General features: G+C 37.3%; 1 protein-coding gene across 1 annotated transcript in view; it reads left to right on the plus strand.

Annotated features, from left to right (window-relative positions):
• Positions 1 to 56: 56 nt before the first annotated feature.
• The window catches only part of LCA5 (lebercilin LCA5), a 20,723-nt gene continuing 4,719 nt past the window's right edge, over positions 57 to 16,060 (plus strand). Inside the window, exons 1-6 of the mRNA XM_009646077.2 lie at positions 57 to 216; positions 7,017 to 7,402; positions 9,918 to 10,447; positions 11,903 to 12,040; positions 13,304 to 13,400; positions 14,585 to 14,730. Of these exons, the coding sequence (XP_009644372.1) occupies positions 7,204 to 7,402; positions 9,918 to 10,447; positions 11,903 to 12,040; positions 13,304 to 13,400; positions 14,585 to 14,730 (1,110 nt within the window). The 5' untranslated portion in view covers positions 57 to 216; positions 7,017 to 7,203. The remainder of the gene's footprint in view (positions 217 to 7,016; positions 7,403 to 9,917; positions 10,448 to 11,902; positions 12,041 to 13,303; positions 13,401 to 14,584; positions 14,731 to 16,060) is intronic.

Raw genomic sequence — 16,060 nt, forward strand, 5'->3', positions numbered from 1 at the left:
GAGGCCGCGAACGTTCAGTCCCTTTCCTCAGAAGTCATTTATTGTACGGCACTTGAAGTGTACTCTCACGTGTAGTCGTTAGTTGTTTTTAAAAGTGTTAATTAAAAATAATATTTGATGTATTCTTTAAGAACTTCTTTTGATGGAAGGAAAATTGCTTTGCTTACGCTTTGGGAACTGGAGAGCTGGCTTTCAGGAATGGCTAAGTTGAACGAGGTAAGTCTACGCACACCAGAGGAATAGGTGCAAATGTGAACAACGGCATTGGCCGCCTTTCTAGAGGATTTAGAAAGATAATCTCTTTTGCTGGTTGTAGGACTGGCCTGTGTATTACCTACTTGGACTACCGTTTCCTTATCTCTGACCTGGGACTTACTTTTATTTTGAGATCTGCTAATGAAAAGTAACACTAAGTATTACTGGCACAGAGTCAGATAAATTTAACATTGGCTTTTAAAACCATATAACATTTTAATTCCCAAAAAGCTGGTAAACTTGGAAGAAATGCATACAGTTAAGTTAGCAGCTGCAGAAAGCATCCCTAATAAAATATTTGTTCCTCAGGAATGCTTCATTAATGCGTATGTTTTGATGTGGTACAAGCTAACACTTTTGTTCCTCTCTTTTCTGGAAAAACTAAAGTATTTAGATGTGAAAAAAGATGGGTGGAGGAAGAGGAGTGAGGTGGTTTTTTGAGGTCATTCTTTGCTCTTAAGTTCAGCACTTTAATAACCTGGATTGCTGCTTTTGTACTTGTCTGAAGCTGGCTCTTGTTTATGCTGTCCCTTTCTCAGAATAGGTGGAAAAACTGAGTGGACCGTTAGAGGTCAGCATTTGTACTCAGGAAGTGTCATGTGGTGACCAGTAAAAGCACCTAGCTGCTTCTGGTCTTAGAAGGGTATTAAGATAAGATTGAAAAGGACTTTAAAAGTTTTATGAGTCTTACATTACAGAACTAAGCTGTGGGTGTACTGTGAGAGAATACTGAGTATTTTTCCTTTATTGCTTAATACTCATAATGCAGTAGTTCAGTTTCTGTTTCTGTGAGTTACTTAGGGGAGTGATAGGGAGACAGTATTCTGTCACCATTGCAGTTGCTTTGTGTTCTCTGTTTTGTCTGTCTCGTCCTTCGCAGTGACCTGGAGCTTGACTGTTTTTTGTAATAATGAGCATGTTCTCAATACAAAATATGTAAATAACAACAATAGCAAAAGTTGCTGAAGTGAAGGAGTATGAAATTCTGGAAATAGAACTGTTTCTGAAGTTTGTGCAAGTCCCAGATTTACTTCAGACATTCTATACTGATCTGATCTTGATGCATGAGGCTTCTAAAAACATGGATGGAGCTCAGTAGACCCACTGCTAACCCACAATGTTTCATTCCTCACAACTTATTAAATGTACCAGAGGAAAATGGGTATCTTTGTGGATCTTACATGAGTTGAACTTATTTTATAATCAACTCAAGCTAGTTGGGGAAATTGAAAAGTCCATGAACCAAAGCATTTTTTAATTAGACAGTCCTTAGGCTGACTGAAGTAAAACTCAAACATCCTAGTGATTCATTCGTTCTCAAGATAAACTGTACATTCTTTATGTTAATCAAATTACGTTACAGACTGGTGGAAAACTGAATTTGGCAGGACTTGACAGACTAAGGTTTCTTGTTTTGTATGGAAAATACTATAATATTACCAATCTATAAAACTGAAAACCACTTCAAGATTCAGAAAATGTTTTTGGCGGTTCCTCAAGGGAGCTTTTATTGGTTCACCTTTTTCGATTTGTTTTCAGTCCATTGCTTTTCTACTTCCAGAATGCATCAAAAATTGCTGTTCATTTATGTTGCTGTATGTCAAAACGATACTTAGCAAAATATTCTCAGAAGTGAGGAATATCCAATACAGAACTGATAGATAATTCTAATCCTCCAGTTCGCACAATGTGTCTGTTTTAAATACACTGAATTATGAAAAGCATTCTTCAAAAAGATTATTGCCTCTTCAGTGAACACTTGTGGGACTATAAAATAACTGATGAGTTTTAAGACAGTAAGTGAAAGTGAGTGTTCTTGTTTTTTATATATATAATTGGACATCTTGATGATTGAAATGTAGGCATTTATGTTTTCCCTAAAACAGTCCCATTTGTTTTCATTCATATTCGTTTTCTTCTCAAGAAAAAGTCTGTGCGTGATGACTTCTTTCTGTTGTTCTGTGTCCTGAAGGCAGACGAAATTTGAGTGTGTCTTGGCTATATCTACAGTGTTGAAGATATTTGCCCCATAGAGTAATCCCTGCCTCTGTGCAGGGCTGGGTTAATGCCTGTTGATGTGGTGGTGCCTCTAACGCTGATGCACCCACTCCAGGCGACCAGGACTCCTCTAAATGCCACACGTGCCCCTGTAGCCGTGGGACAGACTTGCACCCAAGTAACAGACTAGATTGCTAGAATTCCCAGCAGTTTGTTTTATTCAATTTGTTATGAGCAAAACAGGGAACATGGATGCAAAGCCAACAATTGATTGTTAGTCAAATTAAAATCTTAACAGTCTAATCAAAGACTTAGTATTAGTCCAGATACTTACACAGTTCAAGTTATAGACAGTAACATTTAAATAGGCACAAACTCTAGTACCAAACCCTTTCTCTGGTGTTATCTTTGCCCACCCAAGAGTGGGGCCATTGAAGAACATCAAAACAAGCAGCAGGTGAATCAGGCTGCTAAGACTGAAGTGGCTAAGGTGGATCTGGACTGATAACACAAGGGTGAATTATTTATAGCTTGGTGAGCCCATGACACTTCAGGCCATCAAGGAAGAGATGCAACACACAGATGGGCTTGTGACCGAGGGGTGGACTTGACCACGGGCACTATTGCACAGGTTATCTGTGAATGTGAAACATCCACTGCAGTCAAGCAAGCCAAGCCTCTTTGGTAGGGAGTATGATGGCTGACATATAAATATGGGGAGGCCTGGCAGATTGATAACATCACATGCCTACAAACCCACCAAGGCAAGCACCATGTGCTCACCAAGGTGGAAGCAATGACTGGATGGCTGGAAACATACCCTGTGCCCCCATGCCACTGCTCAGAATGCTATCCTGGGCCTTGAAAAGCGTGGCACCCCAGAAAGAATGGAGTCAGACAACAGGACTAATTTTTGAACAAATCTCACAGACACCTGAGCCAAAGAGCATGACAATGAGCGGATGTATCGCATCCCCTGTGATGCACCAGCCTCTGGGAAAATCAAATGATACAGTGGCCTGTTAAAGACTACACTGAGGGCAATGGGTGCTGGGACATTCAAACCCTGGGATACACATTTAACAAAAGCCATCTGGTTAGTCACCACTAGGGAATCTGCCCTGCCCAGTCAAAACTCTTACATACTGTAGAAGGGGGATAAAGTCCCTATAGTGCATGTAAAAAATATGCTGGGGAAGACAGTCTGGGTCACTCCTACCTGGGGCAAAGGCAAACCCGTCCGTGGGACTGGTTTTGTGCAAGGACCTGGATGCACTTGGTGGGTAATGTGGAAGGATGGGGAAGTTCAACATGTACCTTAAGAGGATTTGTTCTGTTCTGTGCTATGCTATGCTATACATTGATTCATGATTCCACATTACGTCTGGATTTGCTACGTGTGGTGTGTTTTACATATGTTGAATATTTGTTCTTTGTTCTAGATGTTGCCTATAAAACTACTTCTACCCAGCTCCCAAGACTGCATCCCATTGATGACCAGTAATTAAGCACAAGTGAGCTGTTATAGCTTAGGGCCCCAGTATTGTCCTCTGTTTGTGTGCTTTCAGGCGCCTGCAGTCACCCCGTGCCTGTAGTCCTCTGCTGCATTTTGCAAGGGTTGTAGACAGTTCGCTCATAACTACTTGTTATTGCTGTCTGTTATTTATAAACATAAATGTAACAGTAGGTGCTAGACAACTGTACAAAGCTAAGCAAAAAGCTAAACAAAATTAGATGTTCCTTGGTAGTTAACTAATTTTATTGCAGCTAAATAAGCTATAGCAAAGCCCCAGGCACCCAAGATGAGTTCAAAGTCTGGCAAGTTTTGTGGCCTGTGTTGTTTGTGGGAAATGAAGCCTTTGGCTTCAATGACAACACCACGCTTTAGTGAGTTACAAACGCAACTACTGTTTTTAATGTTTTCAGTCAGAATGACTGTAATAATAAGAGGTTGTGTTACAGCCTTCCAGAGTACTATTTTTCTATTTTATATTATTTTAGTATTTTAATATTAGTGTATTAGTTTCTATTTTATTTTATATTTTTTGCATTCCCTGATATTCTGTCCTGTGGAGACAGAACTGATGCAGTCTTGTCTGTGTACCCTCTAGAAAAGAGATTGTCCCAAAAATTCTGCCTGTGTTTCAGTTTGGGTTTGGTTTGCTCTTCAAGGAGCAAAATAATGTACATTCTGCACAGATGTTTGTGAGTCCAGGACTTGGGAGTGCAGCTCTTTGGGAGTAGGGATGCACCCTGATACGTTCTAATGTTCGTACATGATCTTTAGTTTTGCGCTCATGAACGTATCTGTGGGTCTTCATTACACTTAAAGACAAACAAGATAATACAGTTATGGTTAGGTATATACTTTTGAAATATCTTTAATAACTGCATTATTTCAGGACAAAAAAGAACAGTCATTACTGATCATTTGAATGTTCGCAATAACTGATACCTTCCAACGTGTGTTTAGCAACCTCTAGGACAAATGCTCTCAAGTATAGCTTGTCTTCTTTCTGGGATTTGCAGTGCAATTTTAGTTTTCATCAGAGTTGACTCTGGCCTAAGTTTTAGGCGTGTAATTTATTTGGACCACTTTGAAATTACTTCAGTACTTAAAAAACGTTATTTTGGAAAGTTACTCCCTAAGTAAAGAAAAACACTCTTCCAAATAATTCAGTATTAATTTCCCAGCAGCTTCCCAGTTTAGAAATCTGTTGGGATATTTATTCCTCTAATTCCTCCTGCATAGATTATGAGGGCAAATGGATTCCAGTCACTGGAGGCAGACTTGTGCTAACAGTGAACTTGGCCAGAAAGCTTGAATTTGTAATGAAACCTGTCTTGGCAGCTGGTATTTCGGTTGTCTTTGGCTATGCAATTCTGCATGTGTAAACAGTGGAATAGAAGGCCAAGAAGCATGCTAAGTTTAATTTATTGGGAAATAATATAGTGAAAAATTTACAGCTCATTTACAGGTATGTTGTATGCCCTGCAGTGTGGAAGAGTTTTGATTGAAAGCTGCTCAATTTTTCGTGTGTGGTTTGCTGTACCATTTAGAAATGGGCTAGGAGTTTATGTCATTGAATGGGCAGAACTGATGGGCTCTGACGCAAGTCCTATTTATTTACCCATTAGAGGCTTGATGTCCTGCAGTTGGATTGAAAGGAGATAGATGGTGAAATAAGCTTGAAAGCTGTGAAGAGTGGTGAAAGAAACAAAAGACATGGGAGGGCGAGTGTAGTCAGTAAAATGCTTCCTAAACTGATGAGAAAATTCTTTTGACTGAGAAGGTAGGAAGATTTTGGATGTATTTGCTCTGTTATATTCTCAGGAAGTGTCTCCAAAAGTGCAGAATAAGATGATTTTACATTGAGATTAGGGGATTTTTCAGTTTACATCAGAAGACAGGCTGCAGGAGCAGCCCTTCTTGTTTTAAACCTGCTGCAAATACAATGTTTACCATCCATCAGCAGTGTGGTCTCTCTTATCAGATATAAGAAACCCAGAAGGCTATATTTGCATTTTCCTATAAAGCACATGACACAAATGTGCATGCTCCTGGCAGTTCTGGAAGGCGTGATGTAGGGTATGAGAGTACTTTCCAGGGTTAAGACTGTGGTACATAGGTACAGTCTCATTAGTGGTTACGGACAGAATGTCCTCCAGACAAATGGGACAACTGATTTTCCAGCCCATTATTAAACATCATTGGAGTGTCAGAAATTGAGATATGGAAGATATACTCAAATTCTACAAATATCTCAATTCTAGTCACATGGATAAGTTGCTCATTTATTTGGTTAAAAAGTTTTAAAATATGTTTAAATTATTTTCCTGAATAGTGTCAAGCTTTCACTTGTCCTCTGTTTTATTTTCCAAATGCTTCTTTTCCCCTCTCTCTAGCCTGGGAGTAATTCTTATTCTAGATTTAACTGAGTTAATTTTCTGATTTCTCTTTTGGGGATGAAGTGCCTCAAACTACTGAGTGTAATACTAGTAGCATTTCTAGGGTGATGTCTGTCACATTTAATATAAATAATAAGGCTAATGTAGCACAGCACGTGACATAAGGTTCTAGGAATCCTGAATAATTGTACAGGTCTTTTTACCTTTCTTTCTTAACTAAACAGCAAAACCATTTGCTGTGGTTTAACCCTAACCAGCAGCTAAGCACCACTCAGCCACTCGCTCACTCCTCCCACAGTGCTATGGGGGAGAGAATCAGAAGAGTAAAAGTGACAAAACTCATGGGTTGAGATAAAGACAGTTTAATAGGGAAGGCAAAAGCTGCACATGCAAGCAAAACAAAAGAAGGAATTCATTCACTACTTCCCAAGGGCAGGCAGGTGTTCAGCCCTCTCCAGGAAAGCAGGGCTCCCATCATGCATGATGGTTACCTGGGAAGACAAACGCCATCACTCCAAACGTCCCCCCCCTTCCTTCGTCTTTCCCCAGCTCTTATATGCTGAGCATGACATCATATGTTGTGGAATATCCCTTGGGTCAGTTGGGGTCAGCTGTCCTGGCTGTGTCCCCTCCCAGCTTCTTCTGCACCCCCCCACCTCCTCGCTGGTGGGGTGCTATGAGAAGCTCTGTGTCAGCACTGCTCAGCAATAACGAAAACATCCCTGTGTTATCAACACTGTGTCCAGCACAAATCCTAAACAGCCTTATACTAGCTTCTGTGAAGAAAATTTAACTCTCTCCAGCCAAAACCAGCACACTGTTCTCACTTTTTTCCTCTCTCTAAATTATTACAGGAAAAAAGTGCATTCTGAATGATAACTACTGCTTGCTGAACTGAACTGCAAAGATTTCATGCTTTGGAGATGAAGATGATAAATCCAAGGAAATAATCCAGCTGCTGCCATTGTGACAACTGAAAGGTTCTTTGTGTCAAAATGAACAGTCTTTGAGAAAAATCTGGGAAGCAGTTAAATCTGAAAAATGGGAGAAAGAGTAAGGAGCCCAGATTCTGAACACGACAGGAAATCAGATGGGGATAAAAATAGTGACTCCTATTATTCAGATGAAGATAATGCATCTCATTCATCTGGCCAGTCTCCAACACTAAGCTATCCATCTACAAGCCAAGAAAAAAGAGATCACAAAACACAAACTTCAAACAGCCTTGTGCACTACCAAGGTAGGTAGATGGCAGAAATTGCCGCTTTGTAACTCCTTTAAAGAGTTAATTATCTTTGAATGCTGAAATAAAAGTGGGAAGCTACTACTATGAGAATCTACAAATAAGGTTCATGTGAATTATGCTATAGATAGCAGGTAGACTGTAGCTGCTCCGTTGAAAACTGAAATTAATCTGTTCCTGCCTAAGGAGGATTTTTGGTGATTTTAAGAATTATTCATTTTTTTCTTAACAAGTGAATGTGGTTCTTATACTAACCTTTTGTGGAATCATGCTGATGCTCTCTTTTTGTCTTTGACATTGATCTGTCTTTGTCTTTGATTTGACAAAAAGAGTCAAGGCTGAGGACTCAAGGCAAGTCCTTACTGTGCAGTCAGTAAAAGAGAGGCAACTGTTAAAATTTCTCAGACAAAATACCACTCTCTTGTGGAAGTCTAGCTGACTAAGCTTTACAGTGTAACGCTGGGTACTTTCAAAAAACAAACAAAATGCAAGACCGCTAATGTGGCAAGAAAGAGAAAAATGCGTTTGGTGAAAGTTAAGTGCATGTGGAAATTCAAAAGAAAGCTTTTCCTGGTCCCTCCTTGAGGGTAAAATATCTCCAATTTGAGATGAAATAGCTCCACTTTGAACTCCCTCACATGCACCTCACCTACATAAGCTGCTTTCTTGGATGAGACTGTGGGGAAGTGAGCATCCCTACGAAAAGTGAGACAATGGTTATACAGGTCCTGGGCTAAAGTAGGGATGTGAAGCCTCTCTGCCACACTCTGACAGTTTGTTCTAAATAATTGCACACATTTTCTGGCGAAGTCAGAGCATATCCTGCCTTTCTCAAGCAAGTGCTCTATTTCATTCGTAAGTGCTTGATACTGTGTGGATCATTTGCTCAACATTATTATCTAGAGTGTGCCAGAAGATGTAACTGTAAATATTGAAGTGGCTCAAGGAACGTATCTCTTCACTTGCTTGACAGTGTTGGTGTGCTGGTGCAACTGGTGTTTTGCCGAGCTTCCTGGTGTTCAGAAGTGGCATCTTCTCCATAGCAGTTATGGGTTAGCTTTCTGGGAAACAAAAACTGCAGTTCCACGGTGCTATTTAATTTGGAGGGGACAAATGAATGACTAGTTCTTTGATTACATGGCCAGAATTGAACATAATTATTACATGAAGGTATTGTGAATGTCGTATTGTTCTTGAAAGACATTATTCCCCAATTTAACTGTGTGGTCAAAAGTGCAAACTTGGTAGTGGAATTTTCTGTTCTGCCCTAAATGGGGAGAAATTCTTGAAGGGGCTGGAATTCTAGGGTTAATGGGAATTCCCTTAGTTGGTGATAGGAATGGCATCATTCCTGCAGTGCATGTATTAGATAATCTTTTCACACCTGAATGTGACATAAGTGTTCTTTGTAAAGGAAAAAAACCCCTTCCTTTGTTTGCCCAAGGTGTGGAAAAAATGAACATCAAGCAGAAAATGAATGAGTATTTGTTCAAAATGTTTAGAGGAAATTATAAGGAAATATTTTAAAGCTGTTATTTTTGCTGTAAAATACTCTCTGTAGAATAGAAACATGGTGTGCGCCAAAGGAGAGGAAGAATTTGCTGTCACATGCTCACTGTCTGTGTATAGGTAATGGTGCTATTGCTGTATCCCAGCTTTCAAGCCTGAATTATAAGCTGCTGCTCAGTATGTTGCTTCTGAACACTGATGTACCTTAATGAATTATGCACCCTCTCTATATGCAGTTGTTTTAAGAGATATTTTGGGGGGATTGTATGCTTCATTCTTTGAGTGTGGCTTGAGAGGCAAATAAGATAGAAACAAAATGTTTAGCTTTTATCTGTGGGGATGATAATAAAATAATAATATCAAATAGGAATGCGAGTGATGCATACTAATAATCAAATGAGGATACTGTGTGGAAAATAACTTGTGATACAAGAATAAATTATTCAGGGGAGAGCTGAATTTTCATGGGATTTATAATTTTGCTTTGGAGTCTTTTTGCATTGAGCCTTTGAAATCTGCTGTTTTGTCTGTAAGCATGGCAGCTGGATTTGAAAATACTACTGCATTTGTCAGAGAATTACATCTTACATAATACATAACTAGCTAACGCTCAGCTAATTGTTGCCGTTTTAAAAGGATTTGATAGTATTGTATGCATAAGAGTACAGTATTTCTAAAACATTTTAATAAACGTCAAATATTAACAAAATATTACTTATTCTGATATGATTTGCAGATGATTACTTTACAGTGGTCTTATATTGATGGCTGCAGATATTACCTCTTACAGTAGATCACCAAACATAAATCTCCATTTTTTTTAATCTGTCAAAAGGAGTGTAAGTCTCTCATATATATGCCTTTTATTGTCTGGTTTGAAAGCTGCAATCTGTGCTAAGCATTGTAAAATTGTTTCAGGCAAAGCTATATTCCAAGAAAGATGTCTGAATAGACAAATTGCATTGTCTTATAGTAAACATGCTTTTTATTTTTCCTTTCTTAGCCACAAAGAAATTGGGTTCCAAATATGCACCAAGCAAAAGAGGGACGCAGTGGGGTTTCCGTTCTCAGAGCCTCACTAGGGATTCTCCTGCAAAAGATATAGATCTTGTTACAAAAAGAGTTCTTTCTGCTAGGCTGCTGAAAATCAATGAGCTCCGAAATGAACTGACTGAACTCCACATCAAACTAGATGAGCTGCAGAAGGAAAACAGGGCACTGAAGAGGCTTCAGCACAGGCAGGAGAAAGCCTTGAATAAGTTTGAAGATACGGAAAACGAAATCTCTCAGCTCCTTGCTCGGCACAACAATGAGATTAGAATATTAAGGGAGCGCCTACGAAAATCTCAAGAGAGAGAACGTGCAACTGAGAGGCGGCTGAAAGATTCCGAAGATGAACTGTACAGAACAAAAACTGTCTTGCAGAAACTGAAAAAGCTGTCTGCAGATAAGCACCTTGCCGAAAGAGATGACCTGGCAAAGAAACTAGCCTATGCAGAGAGCAGGCTAGAGGACAGTGAAAAAAGAATTAAGGTGAGATGACTTTCTTTTCATAAGAAATTCTGGTACCAATATTCCTTACCATAATGACTTTCATGAATTGTACTTTTTCACAGTTGTGGAGCAAATAGAAAATAATTTTTTTTAATCATATAAGTAGCATCAAGTAAATTATTTCCAAGGTGATTGTATAGTTACATACCTGGTAGTTGTGCATTCAAATTTCTGTTTACAAATTAAGTATATTTTGTCAGAATATATACTGTGGACTTGTGCTTTTAAATGTTTTTATAACTAGTAACAACGTTTCAGAAATGCATGCAGCTATAGTACAACTTTATGCAGTCTAATTTATCCTCTTGGAGGAGAAGCATTTGTTAAAAAATTTCTCAGTATTTAGGGAACTGTATACTAAAATTCTAAAACCCATATATATAGTAATTCTTCTTCAATTTTGTTTCCTGCATTAAGATGAGCTGGACAAAATTACCGCAATTTTTTTAATGCCAAAATGAGCTTTAGAACATTTTATGGGTATTCATTTTAAGAACTTTGTGCAATATATTTTAATTTTGTTCAGCAAAAATGTTTACATTTTTGTAAACGTGTCTAAACATGTCTACGTTGTAAACATGTCTAAAAACTCATCTTATTTAAAAATAATTGTGTTAACACTATTAAACCCTTGGTAGTTGTATGCAATACTATTTTTAGGTGAAATGATGTTGGTCGTTCAAATGGTGTTAAAGTTTGGTGTCCATATTAGTAATTAAACCTAAATTACATTACAGAGGTAATAGGTCTGGAAATCCAAAGGATTAAGCTGGAAATTAAGCTTTCATAAAATAAATCCCAAAATACCAAGATATAAACTGCTGAGTTACCCAAATCACCTCAACCTGTAGTGTCACCATCTGGCATCTGTAGTTTTATGATCGGCATTTGTAGTAACTGGATAATGTTAAAATGAATCATGCTCTAAAAAGTAAGGGATTTTCTTCTATTTTTTCCTTTTCTCATGATCAGAGGTCCACTTAAAACAGCTATTGCAACGTGAGGGTATGTAAATTAAATCACCATCACAAATTTATTTCTCGTAGAAAGGTTAAAAATTATTTCTTGTCGTCATCTTCTAATCCTGCACTTTCAGGGAGGTATTCTGTTTCTTAACCACCCGTTTGAGATTCGTTTTAAGAGATCTGGAGGTCCACTGTGCCAAGAGCCTTGCAGAAAGTAGTGTTTCCCTTGTGTCCTCAAATCACCTCTCAATACTCCAGAAGGATGAGCTGCAGCATCTGCAGGTGCTCTGTCTGCCCCCTCAAAGTTAAGATTAAGAGTTTAAATGTATTCAGTGTTACAGCAATGGTGGAGCCAATATCTGAATCCAAGATGCTGGTTTACTGTAATTTTACTTAAGTAATTTGACTTTAAAAAAAAAAAAAAAAGTAGTTTGGTTATTAAAAAAATATTATTTTGTTTTAATTGAAGGATCTGGAAAAAAATCTTGAATTAAGTGGTAGCAGTTTTCAACGAGAGTTACATTCAAAGAAAAAAAAGATGTATGAGGCTCAAGAAGAAAACAGAGCTCTCCAAGAGGAGCTTCATCAGCTAAATCAGAAGCTGAAGGTAAAATGTGAAGCAATACAAGTTGCTAACCATGTTCTGGCATTTTATCTTTGGAAGTATCTGTAATCAGGTTTGAATAGTTTACCCGTGACTGCACTCTCTGATGTGTACTTAATTATATACCACATGTGAGTTCTTTTCTTGCTTTAAATTGAAATGTTCTTTGCTCTGACCCTACAGTGTTTATAACAGGAATGTCTCTATGTTAATCATTACTGTTAGCACTAGTTAAGAAAAGCAAGATCAAGTACATAGCCAAGCAGTGCTATTAAACCACAAGATCTACTGGAAAATTAGGTTTTAAAGGTTGATTTTAAAAATTAAATCTGCAGGTATATACAGTACTTTATGTTACTAATGTACTTTCATTACAGTAGGTCTGTGAAAAGATTAATTTAATGTATTTGTGATATCCACGTGTGTTGCTAAATTTGTGCAAAGGCTTATCTGCATCCCTCCACCCTGTTGTTGCCCAGATTCTAAATTTAAGGGCTGAAAATATCATTATGATCTACCTGGTCAGTTTATCTTTAGAAAAAAATAAAGTAAATAAGACTTGGGCTGCAGTACTTAGTTTCTAGGAGAATTTCCTTGAAACCCCAAGTCTCAAACATAGTTTTATAACAGAGGTGCACCAGTTTACCACCTTACTAGCTATCAAGCAAGTACCAGTGGCATTAGTAACTCAAAAGCTTGTTTAGGCTGTTTTAAGCCTGATTTGTTAGCAGATAGTTTAATATTTTGAAAATATTTTCATTATCAGATAATTTCCGATAACTCACTACTCATTTCTGTATTTTATTCAATAAATGTCATGAAAGAAGAATGTGTCTCTACCTCTGTGATGCAGTGGGCCTCTGGTCTGTGGTACTACCATGCCCTGTGACAAATAACATTGCTAGCATTGAAATTTTTAACTCTTCACAGTACTGAAAATTCAGTTGTGCAGTCTATATGTACGTTGTAAGTCTTATTCAAGTTTGTGGAAGCATTGACATTTAGTTTTAATTTTCACTGCAGAGATGCCTCCCCATCCTCCCACCCCCGAATATTTTCCTAATGAGTTTTGGGGGGGGGAAAGTTCTATCTGCTTTCTTATAGCATAAGCAAAGTTAGGAATGTGATTGTTCTCCTTAAAACATTGGATGTAACTATTGATTACTTTTCTTTGTTTCTATCTACAATGTATATTTTTAATTTAACTTACAGCTTTGCTAATGACTAGTAAATGAAATGTTAGTAACTCATCGTTATCGTTCACAGGAAAAAGAAAGAGAACTCGAAGCAAAAAATATATATGCCAATCGTATGTTGAAGCTATCACCAAGAAAAGACATGGATATTATACAAAGAAAAAGAGGTAACTCACATAAAGCAATAAAGGCAGAAAAATTAATAGCAACACTTCTGAATTACTCTGCTAGGTTATATCATTCATGCCATTCAACGTTTGACTCTACCACGTTTAGTTTAGTTTTTTGCACTGTACTGTCTAGTACCACTAGAATGTTTAGGTTTTTTGCACTGTTTTCAACACAGCACTGGTTGCAAAGAAGGGCACGTTGTTTGACTCTTCTGTAACTACAGCAGAACCAAACCCCAAAACTTCATCAAACAGGGTTCTTAACTCCTTTCATACCAGGTGTTCCTGGATGAAGGAGGAGGGGAAGTTTTTTACTAAATTCTCTAATAGATAATAGATAATGTCTACATGACAATAAATTACAGAGGCTTTAAAAACACATAACTTCACTGCTGTGAATATTTTGGTGATTTTTAAAATTTTTTTTAATAATTTGAATTTACTGTCTGTCTCGGGTTTTTTGGGTTGTTGTTTTTTTTTTTCCCCTCAAAGAGTTGCATATGTCCCAGAACATAATCTCCTAAAAGTATCAGTGCAGTGATTTCTTCTGGTGTGACAAGGCAGCCTTAAGCCTTATGCTACCCACATAAATATGTGTGTATATATGTGTGTCTGTGTGTGTACTTAGATTATTCTCACTGGATTGTTAGAATCAGAAGAAGCAGGAGTTTACGGGACTGTTTTAAATATTTAATGCCAGCATTTCAAATAGTTTGTCTGCTGCTCATTTTATTACAGATACTCTACTGTTACTCCATTTTAGGTTCAGATTTTTAAAATGTCATTCCACAGAGATAAGTGTATGTGTTTCAAAAATGCAAATAAGTGAATTTTAGTTTTATGAGTTTGCTTCTCTACATGTAGCTTCTGTGACAAGCAGTAACATTAGTGAGATATTTTGGGGGGATGTTTTAACAAATATTCACTCTACTGTAATGTCTTTACAAGTAGCTTTAAGGTGTTGGTTTTATTTTTTTCAGTAGAAGTTTTGCATGCGTTTTTTTTTAATTAGCCTTTAAAGGTGCTGAAAACAGCTACATGAAACTTGTCAATACTTTCCGCTTCCATTGGCTCCAATACAGCCTTTCATGTTTGCTGCAAATCATTAAAAATGAGAGATAGGTATATAGTGGGATATTTGCATGTGAAAACATGATTTAATTAGTTTGTATTTTCTACAGCCAACAACCAAAATACTAAAAAAGGAGCACAGCTCACAAAAGGCGTGCAGACCAGTGGATACTTCTCACCAGTAGAATTTCTTCCAGAATCAGAACTTGTCTGTGGTGACACAGTAAACAAGAAAGAAGGGATTCTTCCTAAAATAGTGAGTTTGATAAAAATTTGAGACTTGCTCCAGATAACTCACCTGTCAGACTGAATGTTTAATGCAGACCTTAGATTTTAAAAAATATGTGTAAATATACAATTGTATACAAAATACAATTTAGAAAACATTAAGAGAAACTCTACCCTTCCAGAAATATCTTACTTCATTTTTGTGACACTTAGTTCATCATATTGTATGTCTTACTGATAAGCATTAGCTCAATTTTATTTTTTTTTCTGCCACTGTCATTTCTTTGAAGTTTTTAAGACTTCATTTTGGGTTTCTCCCCTTTTCTTTATTTCTAATGCTTATTTGAGCAATCTGTTGTAACAGTGCTGGCTGTCTTGTCTCTCTTTTTGCTTTGGTCTTAATTATGGTTTCTTTTACTTTTCCAGATTTATTTCACAATACTTAAATCTAACACTTCCTCTTATTGTCATAGTGCTGGTATTTCTTCTGTCGTTCTTCCAGCTTTGTGAATATGGTTGGATTTTTTTGGTTTTCCATTTCCTTTTTTATTATAAAATTGTGCTGTTAGAAGTATTGCTAATAATACTTCTGTGACTTCAGGCTAAAATCAAAGAGATTTGTAAGGTATTACAAATCAGAATGACACAAATTCTGGTACAAATTATACAAATTCTGGTTACATAAGGTGAGGACTGTTTTGTCAGAAATAATGCTGTGATGGTGGTCTTGACTGGCTTCCTGGTAGGACTGAAGCTCTTTCACTCATATGTTCTCTCTTCCAAAATCGTTTCTGTATGGATGTAGTTTAATGTATGCATTCTTCCAGCATATACTTCGGTGTGTGAGTTATAAAACCGCACAGCTGGTACAAGTGCAGCTCATGGAGTCCAGCTATATGTCATCTTACAAACCTCTCTAGTTTGTGTATGGCTATTGCTTTAAGTATCATAAATTAGATTTGGGTAGCCATGTTTCTATCAGGTTTCTAAGTCAAGCATTTTAAATACTTGGCTGCTGTCTCTTTATGAGTCTTTATGAAATTCATTTTTTTTTAAATGTAATAATGATAATCTTGTACATGAAGGGAAAATACTTGAAGTTGTTTTGGCTAATAGTCATATTTTCTTTGTTCATTAAGTAGTAATTTTCTCTTATTTCTCTTAGAAGTGTATTTTAATCTAGAAGCTTATTTTACTCTAAAATAAGCACAAGCCACAAAGTTAGCATCCATGTGTTGGAATTACACTGGCTTTCTCTTCTCTTTGTTGCCACTACTTTCCTGTGTTAGTGATTTTTACTGCTGACATTAATATCTCTTCTGCAGGTTCTTCCCTTTTAAATGTGTGTGTACACTCAC

Source organism: Egretta garzetta, unplaced genomic scaffold (assembly GCF_000687185.1).
Source record: "Egretta garzetta isolate BGI_Z169 unplaced genomic scaffold, ASM68718v1 scaffold9, whole genome shotgun sequence".
In the NCBI taxonomy this organism is placed as follows: domain Eukaryota; kingdom Metazoa; phylum Chordata; class Aves; order Pelecaniformes; family Ardeidae; genus Egretta; species Egretta garzetta.